Genomic DNA, 18,309 nt, shown 5'->3' on the forward strand with positions numbered 1-18,309 from the left:
TGACGCAAGGATGCTGGGAATGCTTCTTTGACTATTCTTTTTTTCGACATAATGGCTCTTTGTTAGGCTGCGCACACACCTGTCTTCATTGTATGCGTTTGTATTGGATGGTGTTTTGTCACGACAGGATGCACTCGGTACGATGCAGTTCCTTGGAGGAAGTCAAGGTTGTCAGGGGTTCTCAACATGTCGAAATGTTGAGAAACTCATGTCCAAAAAACATGCATTCCGTTCAATTTCCAATGATATAGATGGTACACCATTCAATTTATCAACAGGTGTCACGAAACACATCGTCATGCCGGAACCAGGTAATACCTTAACTGATGAGAGCAATAAGAAATATAGATTTAATCCTTAGGGCCGCTTTATAATGATAAAGGGTATTCTAGAACAAACACAACATCCGAATTTAACGGCCTTTTTGCATTGAAGTGTTGGCAACCGTAAAAAACAGTTTGACAGTTGACAGTTTAGGATTTCGGTTTTTATTACTGAAAGTTGGTAGAAGCAGGTCGAAAATTTCTTATGAAATTTGTCTAACTAATTATGCCAATAAATTTCCTGTAAGATTCCACTGAGCAGGTATACCATAGTTTTTACTGATGATTTATGTTCTCGGATATATTGAAGATTTTGCATTTTGAAATTATATTTAAAGTGATACATCCTTAGAAGATTGCGCCAGAGAATTCCTCTCTCGGTTCTCCCTTCTCCCTGAACTCTTTCTTAAGTTTCTTATAGGTGTATTTTCCTATACCATAGAAAGATTCTGGGTCAGAAGATGACGTTTGTGCTTCCTTTCTGGCAAGAGTATTGGCTCGTTAGTTGCTTTTGATTCCCGAGTGACCGGGAACGGAGACTGAAGGGACCTTGTCCTTGTGTATATTTCGTTCAGAAACCTTCGAGTCGATGACATAGAAGTTTAATGCTTTGATAATAGCAGCTTGACTATCAGAATGGATCACTATACCACATCTGCACATCTTCCGATTGCAAGTATGTCTGCCTCAAACACACTCGAGCTGGATATTCTGAGGATCATTTTCCCTCGTCAGAGAGATTTGTTATGATCCAAAGTGCCCTTCTCAGGCACGTATTCATAGCTCCCATGATGCACACAGAGGGAAGCCGTTTTGGTAGATTTTTGTGCTCGTTTGGTCTGTTTTAGCAAATCAGGCCACTGCTCCATTGGTAATTATTGGTCTCAGAAACAATGAAACAGACTCTGCACGCCATTTGAGCCCTCTTCGCTTTACTAGCAGCAGTATTGACATACATGCTTATTTCACAGAAACTAACTGCCCTTTCAAATGCTGATAATATGAAAGCAGTGCGAGGGACTTGCTTAAAATACAGTAACTTCAGTTGGGAGTCGTTGAAAAGAATTGAAAATTTCAACTATGTCAACTATTTACAGCGTCTACTCACTAATGAACTGTCTCCATACTATCCGTATCAAATACCTACCCAGCCTACCCTATCGGTAAGATAGGGTAGACTCAATACTGTCAACTATACTTGTGTATAAAGTCACAGTAGGCCAACCGTCAGTATCGATGTAGAACACTCTTCAGTGTATTTGAAAAAAGGGGTATACATAATCCGCTCATCTCTTCTTCTTGTATATCCTACTCTGTTGGACATCTATAAACATATATACGAAGCTTTAGGCCTTAGACTCAATATTGACAGAACCAAAATACTGGTAAGTCCGCCAGAAAGCTTTCAAACAGATATCAGCCTGGGGGATGAAACTCTTAGGTCGAGCAGTTCAAATACATGGGAAGCTTGATAAATACTAGGGCTAATCTGGACACGGAAATACACAACCGTATCATTTCGGCATTACGGTCATTCTGGAAGCTAAAGGAGAGAGTGCTTCAAAATCACGACCACAATCTGAAGACCAAGACAGCTGTTTACAAAGCTGTGGTCCTCCCAACGCTTCTTTACGGAAGCGAAAGCTGGACGCCCTACAGGCGACATATTAAACAGCTTGAACAAACGCAACTTCGTCATCTAAGACAAATAATGCACATCAAATGGGTCCACAAAGTCTTGCAGCGCGCGAGTTGTATAACAATTGAGACTCAAGTAACGAGGGCCCGACTCAGATGGAGCGACCACATTCTGAGGATGCAAGACACAAATATCTCCAAAATAGCTCTGTATGGCGAATTCACAGAGGGGGCTCGGAAACCAGGAGGTCAGTATAAGAGGTTTAAGGATATACTGCATCAATCCCTAAAATCAGTTATTGGCAATCACAACTGGGAACAACTAGCGTTAGACAGATCACAGCGGAAGTCTTTGGTCCACAGTTATAATGGAGACTCGAGAATATATATAATAATACTGCGGCGGCCAGATCTGGTTGGTGACTATCAATGCCCGGAGTGTGGAAGGATGTGCAGGTCACGGTTGGGTCTCTTCAGTCACAGAAGGGCACACAGTCGCAAGTAGAAATTATAAGTTTGATCCCAATGATAGTTTTGTTTTTGAGTCTTTTGTAGTTGTATTCTCGGTAACGGGATATAGCAATGAATAACGTGGTGCTCACGAAATAAATATATACCCACGACAACTAAAGCTTAATGGCTATGCATGGCGAAGAGTGTTCCTTGAATGCAGAGGATATTGCAGTATTTCGTTGGACAAGTCGGTCTCCATTCTAGGTCTGAACGTTAAGATAAGAGGCCCAAATACGTCTTGGAGTAGATAAATGCTTCCATGTTTGGTTTGCTGCAGCATTTACCCCGCCCGAATTGCTCAACTAGGTCCAGATGAGCGCTATTTCTCTTATAGGAGGAATAAGAATTTGATATTTGGTACACATGTGTAAGTTTAGGTACCCTTTGGCACTTACGGATAGTCATAGGATTGCCATTAAAAAATTATCGATAACGTCATAAATATCTCAAATTTGGTACACGCTGTATAGTATTTTCTTACACCAAAAAGAGAATTTATGTATTATAAACTCGAACTGCGTATTGAAGAAATCGTTCCTTCTGTTCGTAAAACTTCTAATGTCACTGGTTATATCATAAACAAAAGGAACATTGAAATTGATGACTTATTGGGTAATCCAATACTTCCTTTTCTTTGTTTTCATCCAATCAATCGTCACTCATAGAGTTGCCCTAGTTTCCGAATTATTTATCATTCTAATTGTTGTTGTTTTGAAGAGATGGTATGACATTGGGTTTGTTTTGAACGTGCTGGTGGATGCATAACAAAATCAATTATCTTCGCTACTTGCCTGCATTTCCACTCATATTAAATGAGGAAGGATGAACAAATAGAGTATGCAGATGGCTGCAGATTATAGAATTAGTGTTCATGTTTATTTTTGCCGATCGATTTATTGAACGCCATTTCATCCGGATATTATACGAAAAATTTACATAAAGCTCTTTTTCGCCTCTGGAATTGAATATTATTCGGTCGTTGGAAATCCCTGGAAATTCCACTGAATTTTGTTATTTTTATTAATTCGGGCTTATGCTGCAAATATATTAGCATTTCATTTCATGGAATAAATACACCTATTAAAGATGTAAATTTCGAACCGAAGAAACAATTATAAATCCTCTGATTTTTATTTTGAGCAGTCCCTGCATCGCTGACGATTGTACCTGAAAAGCAATTTTTAATCTTTTTCTCAGAAACGGGAAAAATGAGAGAAACAAAATTGGGCAGACACAAGTGCGAAGGCAATCAAAAAACTCGTAGAAGAAGCCTGTTTGTTTCGCAAGAAACTTTTTTCTTGTTGAGAAGTAAATTTTTGATTGCTTGAGTCCTACAGGCTGGAATTATCTTCGAACTCAAATTTACCTAGTTGGCGAATATCATCTGACTTACTGCCAATTCACAATGATGTTAATGGTAATGGTAATGTTAAAAGTGAGCTACGATTTTAACGCTTAAATAATAATAAATTCAAGAAATATTTATCATTATCATTAACATTACGCTTGAAATTAAAATTGATGTGAACAGTAACGTAGTAGCTCTATTATTTATTATTATTTAAGCGTTTATATTGTAGCTCACCGTTAACATTACCATAACCATTAACATCATTGTGAATTGGCACTATAGGGGAACACTACCAACATTTTTTTATTGCCTCCTCGCTGTCGTAGAATGTCTGCTCAATTTAATTTCTGGTTTCAAAGAAAAAATTCAAAAAATTTTTTTTGGATGCCATCTTTAGAGAGTATCCAAGCAGGGGCTGATCAAAAAAAAACTTGTATGGCCTATACTATTTGGCAATCTCCCCTTAAATTTTTTCGCAACTATTCATTAACACCCTGATCTGTGGCGTAAGCAAGAGTATTTCTGTCCTCCAAGAAAGTGATGCGAAAAATCGATTCAACATTGTTCACCCGAAAGGAATTCGAGGGTTGAATACCTCCCGGTTCCAGAATTATCCATTTTCTCCTACCCTCCCCTCGCTTCCGCTGTTGTTTTTGGGAGAACCTGGAACATTCATTTTATTGGCCCTTGCATGTAGGTCTCATCTGTTTACGGGAACAATGTGTGTTAAGTTCCTCCATCATTAAGAGCTCTCTCTTCAGCAGGCATCATAAATCCAATAGCAGTCTTGTGATTTATTGTGTTAATCATATTGATGATGAACGAAAATTGCACATTTAGGTTTTTCTGATGGTTTTTCTTAGCCATTACACATAAAAGAAAGTGGAGAAGTATGTCGAGGGATAAGATTTGCCCCAAAATGAATGGCGATTTCGATAGTATTCTGATTTCAGAATAACCTAAACGAATTTATCTAACCTACATCCGATGAGGACGCCACTGGTTGACAAGTTGAGAAATATTCTACATTGAAGAATGGCAGTTGATGCTTAGAGGGCATCATGAAACCTAAACAGTCATTCCCTTATCTCTTACTGAAACACCCTATCTATATTCCCATAATACTTTTGATAGTAAGTTTTTGTTATGTATATCCCCACCTAAAGTTAAACATAAACACTGTCAAAATTATTTTATGAGATCCAATGAACTGAAAGAAATCGAAATCCCAAACTAAATAACGTTTTCAAAAAAACGATCAGTGAACACCAAAAATGAATAGTTGGGAAAAATATTGTGGGTCTTTCATAAAAAAATTAAGAAAAAATTTTTTGGTGGTGTTTACCTCTATAATGTCAGTATCCGGCTAATAGGTAAATTTAATTTCGAAGATGATTCCAACCTCTAGCGTCTAGCCACATATTCGTTGATAATTTTTTTTTATCAAAAATCTCCATCTTCATCAAGAAAGAGTCCTTTGTTTGAAATGAATCAACCTATCAAATATTAAATTTTCAATGTTATAATATGATAAAGAGAGAATTACACCAAGTAACTTGTCAGATGCGATTGAAGGGGAAAGGGCGTCGTTTTCCTACACCCTTTACAAAATACAGGGACGGACAATAATTTAACTAGTTGATGTTGCCAGAACTTGAAAATTTTCACGAATTAATTAAGTGCCCATAATCCACAAAAGGAGAATAGAGAACATCAATTTCGAAGATTCGTTCTGCTGGCTTTATTGTTCATTTTTATTTGATTATTTTTGGTAGAAAGTTTTAATTTATCTTTTTTCCGGAAATATGTGAAAATAATTTTCTTTTTCATTACTGAATGTAATATCATTTTACATTTTTCATGGAATATCCTTAAAAACCACATATCATTAGGTCGGTAGCGGGAGGAAAATGTCCTTGTGATTTGAATGGGGTTTAATTTCCTCTTACGGAAAAAATTTGAAGGATGGCTCTTTCCACAATTTTTCTTCCCCTCGCAATCGTAGAAATGTGTGCTCATTTAATTTCTATCAGTTTCCTGGTTTCTGAGAAAAAAAATAAAACTTGCTTCTAGGTGCCATCTTTATAGAGCCGGTCGTGAAAGCCTTCATAAATATAAATGAAGAAATAATGTTGTGCCTCCAAACCTTTCAAAAGTATGCGTCAAACCTTATAAACTATTGAACAACTTGAAAGGGTAGCTTTGGAGGACAGGCTGATGAAGTTGGGAAAATGAAATCCTCATCACTTACGTTCCCCTTCAAACAAAAATTGTAAAGCCTGAAAGGATTTGGCAAAATCAATAGGTACCTAATGTGATTTGTTAGATAGTTTCCCTCGTCTAATGGATATCTTATTTATTTTCGCAGCATATTGGATTCTGTGTAGATAATTTCCCATGTTCTAGCACTGACACAGAAAAATTTTATGATGTGGTATTGTTAACTGTGTATCGGGAAAACTTTGCTACTTCCTCAGAAAATTCTATAAGGTTCGTTGTGGAGATTCCAATTCCTTTTCGTAAAGTGAAATGCGCCTGGTTGTGCGAGTGCTTGAGCCAGAAACTTTTTATATTACGGCTATAAATCAGAGAGCGTTCATGAAAATGATGAATATTTCCTTCTATAGCATTGGGAAACTTTGACTCGACTCTTGAAGCTCATGTAAATCGAACATTAGTTCGCTGAATGCGGGGAAAGGCATGAATGAATAATAAACGACGCTGTATATTTTTCGTGGAGCTTATTGATTTTCATTTTGTCGGAATAACCGATTGGATGACAGTTGAAAACAATGGACATTTCGAGCAGAACGATGGATAGTTGTAATCAAACTGCAATTTATTATGCACGCTATAGAATCGAAGCCGAAACAGTTCGATTCACATTATTGCAGTCGCTTTGTAGCATGTACATTTCATAACGTGCCATGTTTCGATTGTTTTGGCTTTGGATTCAACCCTATGCAATAAAAACTGTGAATTAGGAGGATGCATTACTCGCGGCCGTTATTTTCACTAGTGAGCCGTTGCTCCTCATCAAATACTAACACTCTTGAAGTTTAAAATAATGTATTTTGGTCCTAAAATCAGGTGCCATTTTCAACGACCCTCCAAGCTAAATCTCAAATTTTAAAGACTGCAATTTAAAAATTAGGTAGAGGTAGACCTGGTAGAGGATACAAGAAAAACAGTAGTACAACACTAAAAAGGCGTATGAAACTCTAATAATAATAATAAATAATTGAATACTATAAACATCTACGAAACAAAACACATTATACAATAAGATTTTGGCTAAGATAAATATAGATTCAGAATATGATATGAAAGTGGGTGTTCACCACCGAATAAATTCAAAAATAATTTAGGGTTATTCGTTAGTAAAGTGGATAACGCCAAAGTTTAAATCATTGTCCTAGCCCAAAATTTCTAAGAGTTATCCATTGGTGAAGTATTGTTGACACCATATACTCGTACATGTAACAATGGGTTATTATGAGTTAAGTAAGTGAAGGTAAAAAGCCACTCAGGAAAGTTAGAACCTATTACTAGCTAGATGGAGTCATAGTTTACATACAGGAGAATATCCATTTCACACATGAAGTAAAAAAACTAGGAGACCTTAAGTTACTGGAAGTCTCAGCGGATATTGGATCACAGCCATTTACCCTTTCGGCTGTATATAGATCTCCAAGTACCTGTCCGAAAAAGTTCAACGAAGATCTACAACAATACCTACAAACCGTAAGAGGAGATGGCATGCACGTTATAACGGGAGATATAAACATAGATTTATTGTCGAATTCGGATTTCTGTGAGGAATATAAGAACATTATGAGTGCGTTTGGTTATGAGTCTTATATCAATCAGTGCACTCGACCGCGGAGCAAAATTTGTGTTGATCATTTTTACGTTAGAACAAAGATGCATAGGAAGATTCAGTCGTATATTTTCCAGTACTCCATAACTGACCATGATCCTATAGCATTGACAATAGAATTGAATCAAAAATCGGAAGATTTATCGAGGATGCATGATAGAATTACAAAGTTCATTGATTATTCAGCACTGAAGACCGCACTGAAAATGGAGAAATGGGAAAAATTCTATTTTTCACAAAATATAGATGATAAAACTGATTACTTTATTGATAAAATCAATGAATATTTAGAAGAAAGTACAAAAAGTGTGAGAACGAAAAAACAGAATACTAAAAGAAAAAAATGGATCACTAATGCACTTGTCACATCAATTAATACAAAACAACGATTGTATAAAGCCGTACAGAGGGATTCCGAAAATCAACTTTTGAAGTCGGAATATGTGGCATATAAGAACAAATTAACTAAATTAATGAATATTGCGAAGAAAACATATGCTCAAAAGTTGATAAGAGATAACGTTAACCAGTCCAAGGCTCTCTGGGGTTGTGTAGACTATATATGTAATCGATCCAGGCCTGAAACAAAAATTGATAAAATCAGATCGATGGAAGGTACAGTATTGGAGAATAAGAAGGAAATTTCTGACAATTTTAATAAATATTTTAGCTCATTAGGTCAAAATTACGCAGAAAAGATTATAATACCAGAGAACTATAGAGAGAATGATAAAAATGTACAGAGCTCCATGTGTCTCTTGCCTACGGACACGGAAGAAGTGCATAGGACAATAATGCAGCTAGGACTGAAAAAAACTCCCGGACATGATAACATAAGATCAGAAACTTTGAAGAAGATATCTGATGAGGTGAAAATCCCTTTAACCCACTTGATAAATTGCTGTTTTAATGAGGGATACTTTCCGAAAAGGCTGAAGATTGGAATTGTGAAACCTCTGTTCAAGAGTGGAAATAAAAAATGAAGAACTACAGACCAATATCTTTAGTATCTAATATCGCGAAAGTAATGGAAAAAATATTGAAAAAGAGAATAACAGATTTTTGTGTTAAATATGGGATCATTTCGCAGCGCCAGTTTGGATTCATGGAGGGGAAGTCAGCGGAAGATGCACTCTATCACCTTACGTCTCACATCTACAGTTCACTAGACAGATGTAATCCATCATTATGTGTTTTCTTTGATCTCTCTAAAGCCTTCGATACAGTATCTCACTAAAAATTACTAAAAAGATTGGACAGTTATGGTTTTAGAGGGAAGATTTATGATTTATTAAAGAGCTATTTAACTGATCGAGAACAGAGGGTTGATGTTGATGGTGAGATGAGTGATCCCGTGTATGTGACCTACGGGGTTCCACAGGGGACTGTGCTCGGACCTTTGTTGTTCACTCTGTATGTTAACAGCTTGCTGAATCTCGGAATTAAGGGCAAAATTCTCGGCTATGCGGACGATATTGCAATGTTTTGTGAGTCTGAATCGTGGGAAAGCTTGAAAACAGAAACTGAAGCCGACATAAGAATTCTGAAGGATTGGCTGAGTTTCAGCACACTCACCCTAAACCTAGAAAAAACAAGATATATGCCCTTTTGCTCATACTCCAGTGGATTGCCTTCTATGGGTCCTTTAACGGCCGGTACTGACTCTTACATCCTGGAGGCAGAGTCGGTCAAGTATTTGGGTGTGATCATTGACCGTCACATGAGGTGGGACCTACAAGTAAAAAATATAGTTAATAAGTTAAGAGGGGTTCTATATAAAATAAAATATTTGAAGGAATACCTTGATCTAAAACACCTCAAATTGATATATTTTGCATTAGTCCAGTCGCATCTGATATATGGAATCATCGGTTGGGGGGTGTGAGTGATGTTCACTTGGAAAAATTGAGCGTTATTCAGAGATGGATTCTAAGGGTTATCTATAGAAAACCAATTACCTTCTCTAACGATAGGTTGTATGAAGAGGCCGAGATACTCGATGTGAGACAGCTATTCTGTTTGAATATGCTGGTGAATATAAAGAAATCCAAAATTGCTTTTGAGCCCATTGTACACTGTCACAACACCAGAACGAGATTAGGCTTCTTGAGTGTACCTAGATGTGGGAAGACTATAGGTCAGCGACAATGTAATTATCTTGCACTGAAACTGTTCAATCAACTTCCTGCCTACATCTTAGGGATAAATAATGTCAGTTTGTTCAAGGGAATATGCAGGAGTTGGGTACTGTGCTACGGAAGAGAAAGACTACATAATTTCATCAACAATGTTTAGATATAGATGAGTAGAAAAAGAAGGGGAAAATTGTGATATTAGAACACTTTGAATATGAATATGATAATATAAAAAAAAATGAATAAATAAATAAAAAATTAATAAAAAAAAAAATTCTGGGGTGGAATGTGTGGAGTGTGCGTTCACTTTGTTCACTCATCATCAGGGGTGAATTTTCAAGATATGACAACACGTACAAGCGATGGCTTCCAGCTGGAGCTTCTGTGATGTCGTTTCATCTTTTTATTTGTTCACATATTTCTTTATATATTGTTTGTACTGTAGAAACTTTTTTTCATAGTGAATAAATTATTATTATTATTATTATTATTACTGACCATAAACGATTCGTCAACTAAATAGAAAATTGAGAAAGTTACTTATTTGCGCTATATTTACTCAATTTATTATCATTTACAGAATATACAGGGTCTTTTCAAAAGTGATGCTTTTTTTACAGAAGGTAGAAGTTATCAAAATAAGTCATTTAACCAAAAATTGTCTATAAAATATGCAAGATGGCTGAGCTACAACCCTTAGATATTCGACAAAATTTCATTAGATTTCCAGTACGGTGTGGAAGGTGTCTCCGGAATGTGAAAAACGAAACAAAACATAAACATATGGTTGGACAATTAATGGTTCAGTACTTCCGAGTTTATCTGATTAGTTGCATTAGGTCACTTGGAAAATTGTTGTATCGTGCGATTTAGTGTGAAAAAAGTCTAGAAAATTGAGACAGCTTATTGAAACTGCTTATGTTGACAAAGAGCTATTATTGTTACCCTATTTCATCCCATTTTTACGACAATTGTTGGAGGGTTAGAACAAGAAAAAGATTGTGATGACCATTGTGTAAAAATTTGTGAATAATTCAGACGAATTTTATTGGTCTAATATGATTTTGAACTAATATTCAATTTTTTCACCTGAGTATTTTTCTGTCAGTTGGTACCGGAAAGAGCCATTCCATAAAATCGTTCAAGTTACTGAATAATGAAAAAAAATGGCGATCCAAGTTTACATTTTCATTCCCGCGTAAAAATCGAATAGGCCAATATCCTAAACGAACCATATATGGTTGAGTCAGTCATCACGAGATAAGTTTCTTCCCATTACTTTACGATATTTCAGATAACAAATGATGTAGGGTCGTATTTGGATCTATTTCAGTAATCATTTTCAATTTTTTTTCAACTTTGTCATTTTCAAGTTTTGTACAGGTGATTTTTTGTGAAACGCTTTATTTTGACCAGTTCTACAATTTGTTAAAAAAAGCCTCACCTTCAAATACACTCTGTATATGAAGAATTCGCAGAAAATGAGCAGTCTCACAACCGTCCTACCAGTTTGGGGCAATGTACAGCCGTTATTGTGATATATTACACCAGCAATAATTAAGTTTATTAACCAACCGTTTCAACTCATTACCTTAACTCATCATTATTCATCTTCTCGTTTAGAATCTTGTATCATCGTTTATTTGATGTTGCTCGGTGAGAATTCGGAGTAGAATCGATAGATTATGAGAAACAATTGTCGTGATGAAAGCTGTGTAGAAAGATGTTGACTTATTCATCATCTACCACGTTCCATCATCGTTGTATCGCTATGGAACACGGAGGGCATTATTGTAGTAGCAGGAACAGGAAATTACGTATTGTTTGCGATTACGCGTTGGGTATATTGACATTTCTAACTACACCTGTCTTCGTAGACGCTCCACTTGGCATGCAATGTGTTATTAGCTACTCGCTACGGACAAAAGGCGAATCAGTCAGTAAAGGTGAATCTACCTAGAAGGTGGATCTCCTGGCCATACTAGTATTTATAATAATGATAAGAATTAATATGCCCAGAATTACAATCGACTCGAATTGAAAAAACATCATTTTGTTTCCCTTTCGACGACATTTCCCTCGACATTTCCTGTGTCAACTCGAATTCGAATATGCAAGACATTTGATGCCTTATATTCCGACTCCGGCTAAACGCTTTTCTTACAAGATAATGCACGACCACATGTAGACAGAATATCGTTGGCTTACTCTGAAGACAATCTTGACCCTCTAGTCCAGATCTTCCGATCTTTCACCCAGAGAATACGTCTGGGACATGGAAAGAAGATTACTTCGTTTAACCCATCCTCCACAGTCCACAGACTCTAGCGGCACTTCATGAGATACCTCCTCGGATACCTCAAAAGGAAATCTACCATCTCATTGCCCCGACTTGTTTCTTTATGCCTGAGACATCGTGGAGGTCCAACATATTCTTATTCGTTCCCTTTTTGATTGAAAATCAAAAAAATAGATCGTTGGGCTCACTTGTCTAACCTAATATTAAAACTGGGTATTCTGTTTCTTTTGACTTGGTATATTTCACGATGTTTTTATCCTTGCACAAGTGCAGATCAAGTGCTAGAGCTTTGATAAGAAAGTTAAAGGATTAAATCGCGATACTTTTATTGGACAAGAATTTCTCAAACAAGTTCATCTGAAGATCATAGTTTCTTGCTTCCATAATCCAACTTTCATACCAATGCTAATACGTCGGCTTTGATAAGAGAGTTCAATAATAAGAGCGGGACAATCTTTTCGTTGCTGAACAAAGAATGTCCAGTCTCACGCTCTTATTGTAAAACTACGGCACAATTTGTATGTCCCAAGACCAAGGACAAACTTGTTTTGATCATGTTTTTTCAAAGAAACCCAAGAATATTCGCCCAAGCTTCAAATGCTTCTAAAATATAACAAACTTGAAAAATAAAAAAAGTATGTTCGTGGGCGGAACCCTTTAAAAGAATAAGATGGCGAACGGTTATCTAGCACATGTCGGTACTCGAACTCTAACAAAAAATCAGGTTAAAAATGTACCACCTTGGTCACTGGTCAGGTTAAACAAGGGATGTGCCTCTGACCTCTGCAGTGGCAAAATAGGTTACATTGGAGTACATAGTGCACTGAGCATAAATTCCATACTCTTCTTCCTTTGGAATTCAGTCTCTTATATTATAGATATAACATAACAAAATGTTATCTTTGATGATAATATTTTTGTTTGGATTCATGAGCCAGGTAGCCTGCACCTCAAATATCAAGTTACTTCTATCATAAAATATGTCACTTAACAATTCCTTTCCATAATCAGTAGCGTATCTTATAAAAATTTCACTATCACAAATCGCGATGTCATTCGTGGTGTATATAAATATAATAATATCCAATAATCTCAATCTTTGTTGCAGATCCACCTAGTGTTGTACCCTCCCTGACAGAATTAGCAGCAAAATGTGTGGCGTCTCATATTCCGTTCGAGCTAGTGGAGCATGTATTCCCACCTGTACCGGAATTACTTCAGCAGCGAATTGCATTCTGGAGTTTTCCGGACAACGAGGAAGATATCAGGTTGTATTCCTGCCTTGCCAATGGATCTGCAGAAGAATTTACGAGGGGCGAAAATTTGTTCAAAAATCATATGGTCAAAGAGTCTCTGCAAATTGGTAATATATATCATTAATTACTTACAAATACTAATTTTCATACATAATTATCACAAGGACGTGCATTATAAACGAGTTTTGCTGTAACAGTCATTTCTAGGTGGTTAATCTCTTTTTACCCGAATCTGTTTTTAGTTATCAAACTCACCAACCAATGTCATCCTGTAATGCACGAGTTCTGCTGTCACAGTTATTTCTAGGTGGTTGATGGTAAAATCACTTTTTATCGGCATCCGTTTTTAGTTATCAAACAATCGAACCAATAACCATGTATACTATTTCATTCCGAGTTCTTGAAATCACTAACCTTTTTCTATTTTATGGCTTGTAATCTCTAGACGGTTGATGTTTAGAGCAACAACGTATCCAACATTATTTTATGGGATTCAACGCGAAGTATATCATTAGTGCACCTTTCGGCTATAAAAATGTGTACACACGTATCTAATTCTGTATCATAAATTGAAATCCATTAGTATGAAATGGCTAAATGGCGTTAAATGGAAAGTTCCCAATTAATGGATATATCACGGTACAAACGTTTATAAATATTTACTAATTTGTCATGGATATATAGTTAATTATATCCCAAGAAAAAGTTGATTAAATTTATAAGAGGTCTGCAGCTATGTGAATTTTGTATGTATCTCGAACTTTCAATACCAATCATTATGCACCTCAATAATAATGAAATATATTATCGATTCAACTTCATAATTACGGTATAATATTATACAATGATCGAATTATTAGGAATACTACAAGAATGAATATTTTTCCCTATTTATTGATTGTTCCAACCTACTGCACTGATAAATTCTATTTCCCTCAAAAACAATCTTTATTTTTCTTCGAAGTGTACTGATTAAATATTTACGGTTTTGTTTTATTTTGATACATGCGTATCAAATGCATACAAACATTGCATAACTTTCCAAAACAAAATATCTTATCTATTATGCAATATCTAGAAATGATTGCTACTAATATGGAATATCAGATAAATTTTAGTCATCACCATAGTCGTTGTTTATGAATTTAAACGTTTTAAAAAATATCCAATGATTTGAAACTTGATAAATAAAACATATGCATAGCTAATTTTTTATTCTTAACAAGTAGCAATTCACAATCAACTTTTGTGAATGTTCACAAATAAACATCTTTGGAATTATCTTCATTTGTAACATCATCCAAAAACTTGAAGAAGTTGGATATCGATTGAAATTCAATCTGGGAGGACTCTGCATCTTCTGAAACTCTTTAGGTTTTTCACTGATGTAAAACCCGAAACGTCACGAAGTTATCATGTAAAGTTCCATTTTTCGTTCATTGGCATGCACAAATTTTTCTATCTGATTTGTTCCTGACAAATAAGTGCAAGAATTTACGTAGGTGCAAATCAATTATTTAAATTTTTTAATTGACTTTGTTTCAGAGACTGGGAGTGAAAACCCTAAAGAGTTTCAGAAGTTGAAGTTGATAAATTTTTCAGTTCAACAATTCATGATTTTGATTTACTCTTTAACGATCTATTTTGGTAAATGCAATATGGCAATTCTATACTGTTTTTTTTAAAGGTTTCCACCTTTCCGCAAATGTGTTAATGCAATCGCCTCGTGGGGTTCATAAAGTGGCAATCACTTTTGACAGAAGAAGGATTTCATCATGTAACTGTACTTGCAACTCTACCGCCTATTGGTGTTCTCACATAGTTGCAGTCTGTCTCACTAGGATTCATTTGGTAAGACAAAGTACTTTTTTTTATAACTGAATCATCATTTGCCCAAAATTTTTTTCACTGTTCACCCCATCAAACCGTCTATGGCTTACACACTTCTACAGACACTACCGAAACTATTTGAAAATTTCATATACCGCCCGTCATTTCTGTTATTAGAATTATCTTGGTCGTTTTGTGGTGTAGGGTGACCAGATAAGAGCGATATAAAAAGAAATTTTAATTAAAAAACAACGACGTGATATATCACGTCTTTCAAAGGGACAACATAGTCTCAATAAATTATTGCAATATCGCAGTGAGCGTCGAAATATTCCCATTTTGCAGATTTCGGTAATTTTTAGAATGTTAGAAGCAGAAGGTCCACGAAGTTTTTTTTTACCCAAAAATAAGATACTTCTATACAAAATGATGAAAATCAATCTGGACGTATGACCTGCAACTTTGGCGATGTGCAAAATCATCGAACTTAAACATTATACAAAGCTTCCAGTCAAAAACCTTGATAGTAAATAGTTAATGCTCCAATGCTCCATGATATGTAAGCAACAAAACTCTACACGAGGACCAACAAATGACATACATACATCAAGGAAGAAATCTCAAAAGTAACCAGCAACTACGAAAACCGATTAATAGTCCTTGAAAATGGCAAAATAGATAACCTTTACTGTGATGGACCAACCCACCGAAGATTAAAAACCTCTGTCTCGGATATCTTATTGCTGACTGACAATATAAGTTTCTATGCTATGGCAAAGTGATATGCCTTATGAGGCATATCACTTTCAAGTTCAGATTGATTCATTATCTGAAATATCTCTTCTGTCCTATTGAAAATTAGAAAGCAATTTCGACGGACCAGGTGTTATTAGTAAATGCCTAATCATTCTGGAGCATGAGGCTGACATATGAATGCTATTAATTCAAAATTGTATCGGCCCGGTCCGTTTTTGTTAATCCTGTTTTTCTGATATTCACCCATTTCACACATAATACGGGCATTTTTTTCTATTCCATACTTGATTTCAATTGTACAATTTCATCGGCATATCTTTTTCAGCCGGATACGGTCATATTAAGGGCACCAGTGTCAGAATCTTTATCGAGACTCAAACGTGAACAACTTCAGAAATTTGCACAGTATCTGATCAGTGAGCTGCCACAACAAATTTTGCCAACGGCACAGAAAATATTAGATGAACTGCTTGGATCTCAGCCGTCAGCTATAAATTCTGTATGTGGAGCCCCCGATCCTACAGCTGGTGCTTCAGCGAACGATCAAACGTCTTGGTATTTGGACGAGAAGGCCCTCCATGATAATATCAAGAAAATCCTCATCAAATTCTGCGTGCCAGCACCAATAGTCTTCAGGTGAGGACATACAGCTTGTAAAATCCTATTATAACTTTTTATGATTGTCATTTCCATGGCTTTTGATTTTGAATGGGTGATTGATAATATTCAGCTTCAGTAGTAAGGTGAATGTGTCCCCTTAAAGCAAATTATCATACAAGTTTTTCTACTTTGCGAAACATGGTAAATATTTCCCTTCGTTCTGATGTGAGACGATTTGGAATTTGACTAGTGAAAAAATGAAATATTTTGCCATAAAAGTCACACTTCTGCGAAGAGGATAAATAACCTTACAATGATGAGTTACTAGGTACATGTAATCTATTTAAATTGTCGTTGGGGTAGCTAGTCTTCCCTATATTCCATCCTATAAGATGGGAAAATCGCCATAATTTATCCCTTAGATTATAAAGTTTACTTGTGACGCCAGTTTTGTAATATGTATTCGGTTCATTTTCCAGTCATTGGACATATACAGATTACAACATTATATTAATTTACTTACATTGAATATATCCAATATCGTCTGATAAATCGTTGATTTCAAAATATAACGGTTATGATACTTTTTCTGTGCTCATTGGCAAGCAAAGAAGGCGCAGTAAAAGATCGGAAATACTCGGGCCCTCGGGTTTTGCCTCCATCTACGTCACACTAGCGTGTACAATGACATTGAGCACGCATTGCCGTAGCTCACATCAAATTAGGTGGTGCCGTGCAATAAATTTAATCAATTTAATTTTTCTAACTTATGAAAGTATCCGCACCACTTCATTCGACTGGTTTTTATCAGGTAAACAACGTATTCGCACAAAAGATGAAGATATTTTAACTTGTCTTCTTTCTGACTTTACCATTGTTTATGCTAGGCCAGTGGAAATTGTGGATTTAGCATGACATTAGCCTCCACCTACGTCATCACCCCTCCGACGAACTGCTGAATTGCATTTCCTTTGCTAAATATTCTTTGTGGAAATGTCCTTTTGACATAAACAACATTATATGTGTTCTAACCTAACTTAAGTGAATTATTCCATGGCCTACCGAAGGCTTTTAAAAAATTGAATAGACTATAGCTTCAGATCTTCCGGAATGATTGTAGTGACATTAAAATATGTACCCAGTACGCACCAGTTCTGTCAATGGAATTCGCTTTATAATGAGTTAGTTATACTATGAGGGAAAATTTTAAGCTACGAGAATGAAGTGAAAAATTGTTTTAACTGCCCCTTTTCAGTGATGTGAATTACCTGAGTACGGTAGCACCACCTGCAGCAGCAGAATGGACATCACTTCTGAGACCCTTACGGGGAAGGGAGCCTGAGGGAATGTGGAATTTGCTCAGTATAGTAAGGGAGATGTTCAAAAGGAACGACAGAAATGCAATACCCCTATTGGAGATAATCACCGAGGAATGCATGGCCTGTGATCAAATACTGATGTGGTGGTTCAATACAAAGGTGGCACTTTTGAGCGGAAACTCCGGATATGGCATTGGCGGTGGCAGTAAGCATAACAACGTAAATAGCAATACTCATGCCTCACAACATGCTTGCTCCTCCTTATGCGACGAAGTTGTTGTACTTTGGAGATTAGCTGCCCTCAACCCTGGTTTGGCGCCCCATGAGAGAGACATGTTGCATAATCGCTTCACAACATGGCATATGAAGATTTTAGAGAAGGTATTATTTGAGTTTGCTGATATTAATA

General features: G+C 36.1%; 1 protein-coding gene and 1 long non-coding RNA gene across 3 annotated transcripts in view; one reads left to right on the forward strand and one right to left on the reverse strand.

The window, feature by feature from the left end:
• The window catches only part of LOC123315982 (zinc finger SWIM domain-containing protein 8 homolog), a 39,928-nt gene that overhangs the window by 13,238 nt on the left and 8,381 nt on the right, over nucleotides 1-18,309 (forward strand). The window contains exons 3-6 of the mRNA XM_044901892.1: nucleotides 13,248-13,502; nucleotides 15,083-15,246; nucleotides 16,307-16,617; nucleotides 17,837-18,281. Of these exons, the coding sequence (XP_044757827.1) occupies nucleotides 13,248-13,502; nucleotides 15,083-15,246; nucleotides 16,307-16,617; nucleotides 17,837-18,281 (1,175 nt within the window). The remainder of the gene's footprint in view (nucleotides 1-13,247; nucleotides 13,503-15,082; nucleotides 15,247-16,306; nucleotides 16,618-17,836; nucleotides 18,282-18,309) is intronic.
• LOC123315861 lies at nucleotides 7,947-10,253 on the reverse strand. 2 transcript variants are annotated; one of them, XR_006538008.1, is made up of 4 exons: nucleotides 9,664-10,253; nucleotides 9,507-9,600; nucleotides 9,281-9,437; nucleotides 7,947-8,284 (listed from the first exon to the last, which is right to left on the reverse strand). It is a non-coding gene; the product is annotated as an uncharacterized LOC123315861 (long non-coding RNA). The 2 variants fall into 2 exon arrangements; XR_006538007.1 differs by lacking the exon at nucleotides 9,507-9,600 and having other exon boundaries at nucleotides 9,664-9,828.

Source organism: Coccinella septempunctata, chromosome 6, assembly GCF_907165205.1.
Source record: "Coccinella septempunctata chromosome 6, icCocSept1.1, whole genome shotgun sequence".
NCBI lineage: Eukaryota > Metazoa > Arthropoda > Insecta > Coleoptera > Coccinellidae > Coccinella > Coccinella septempunctata.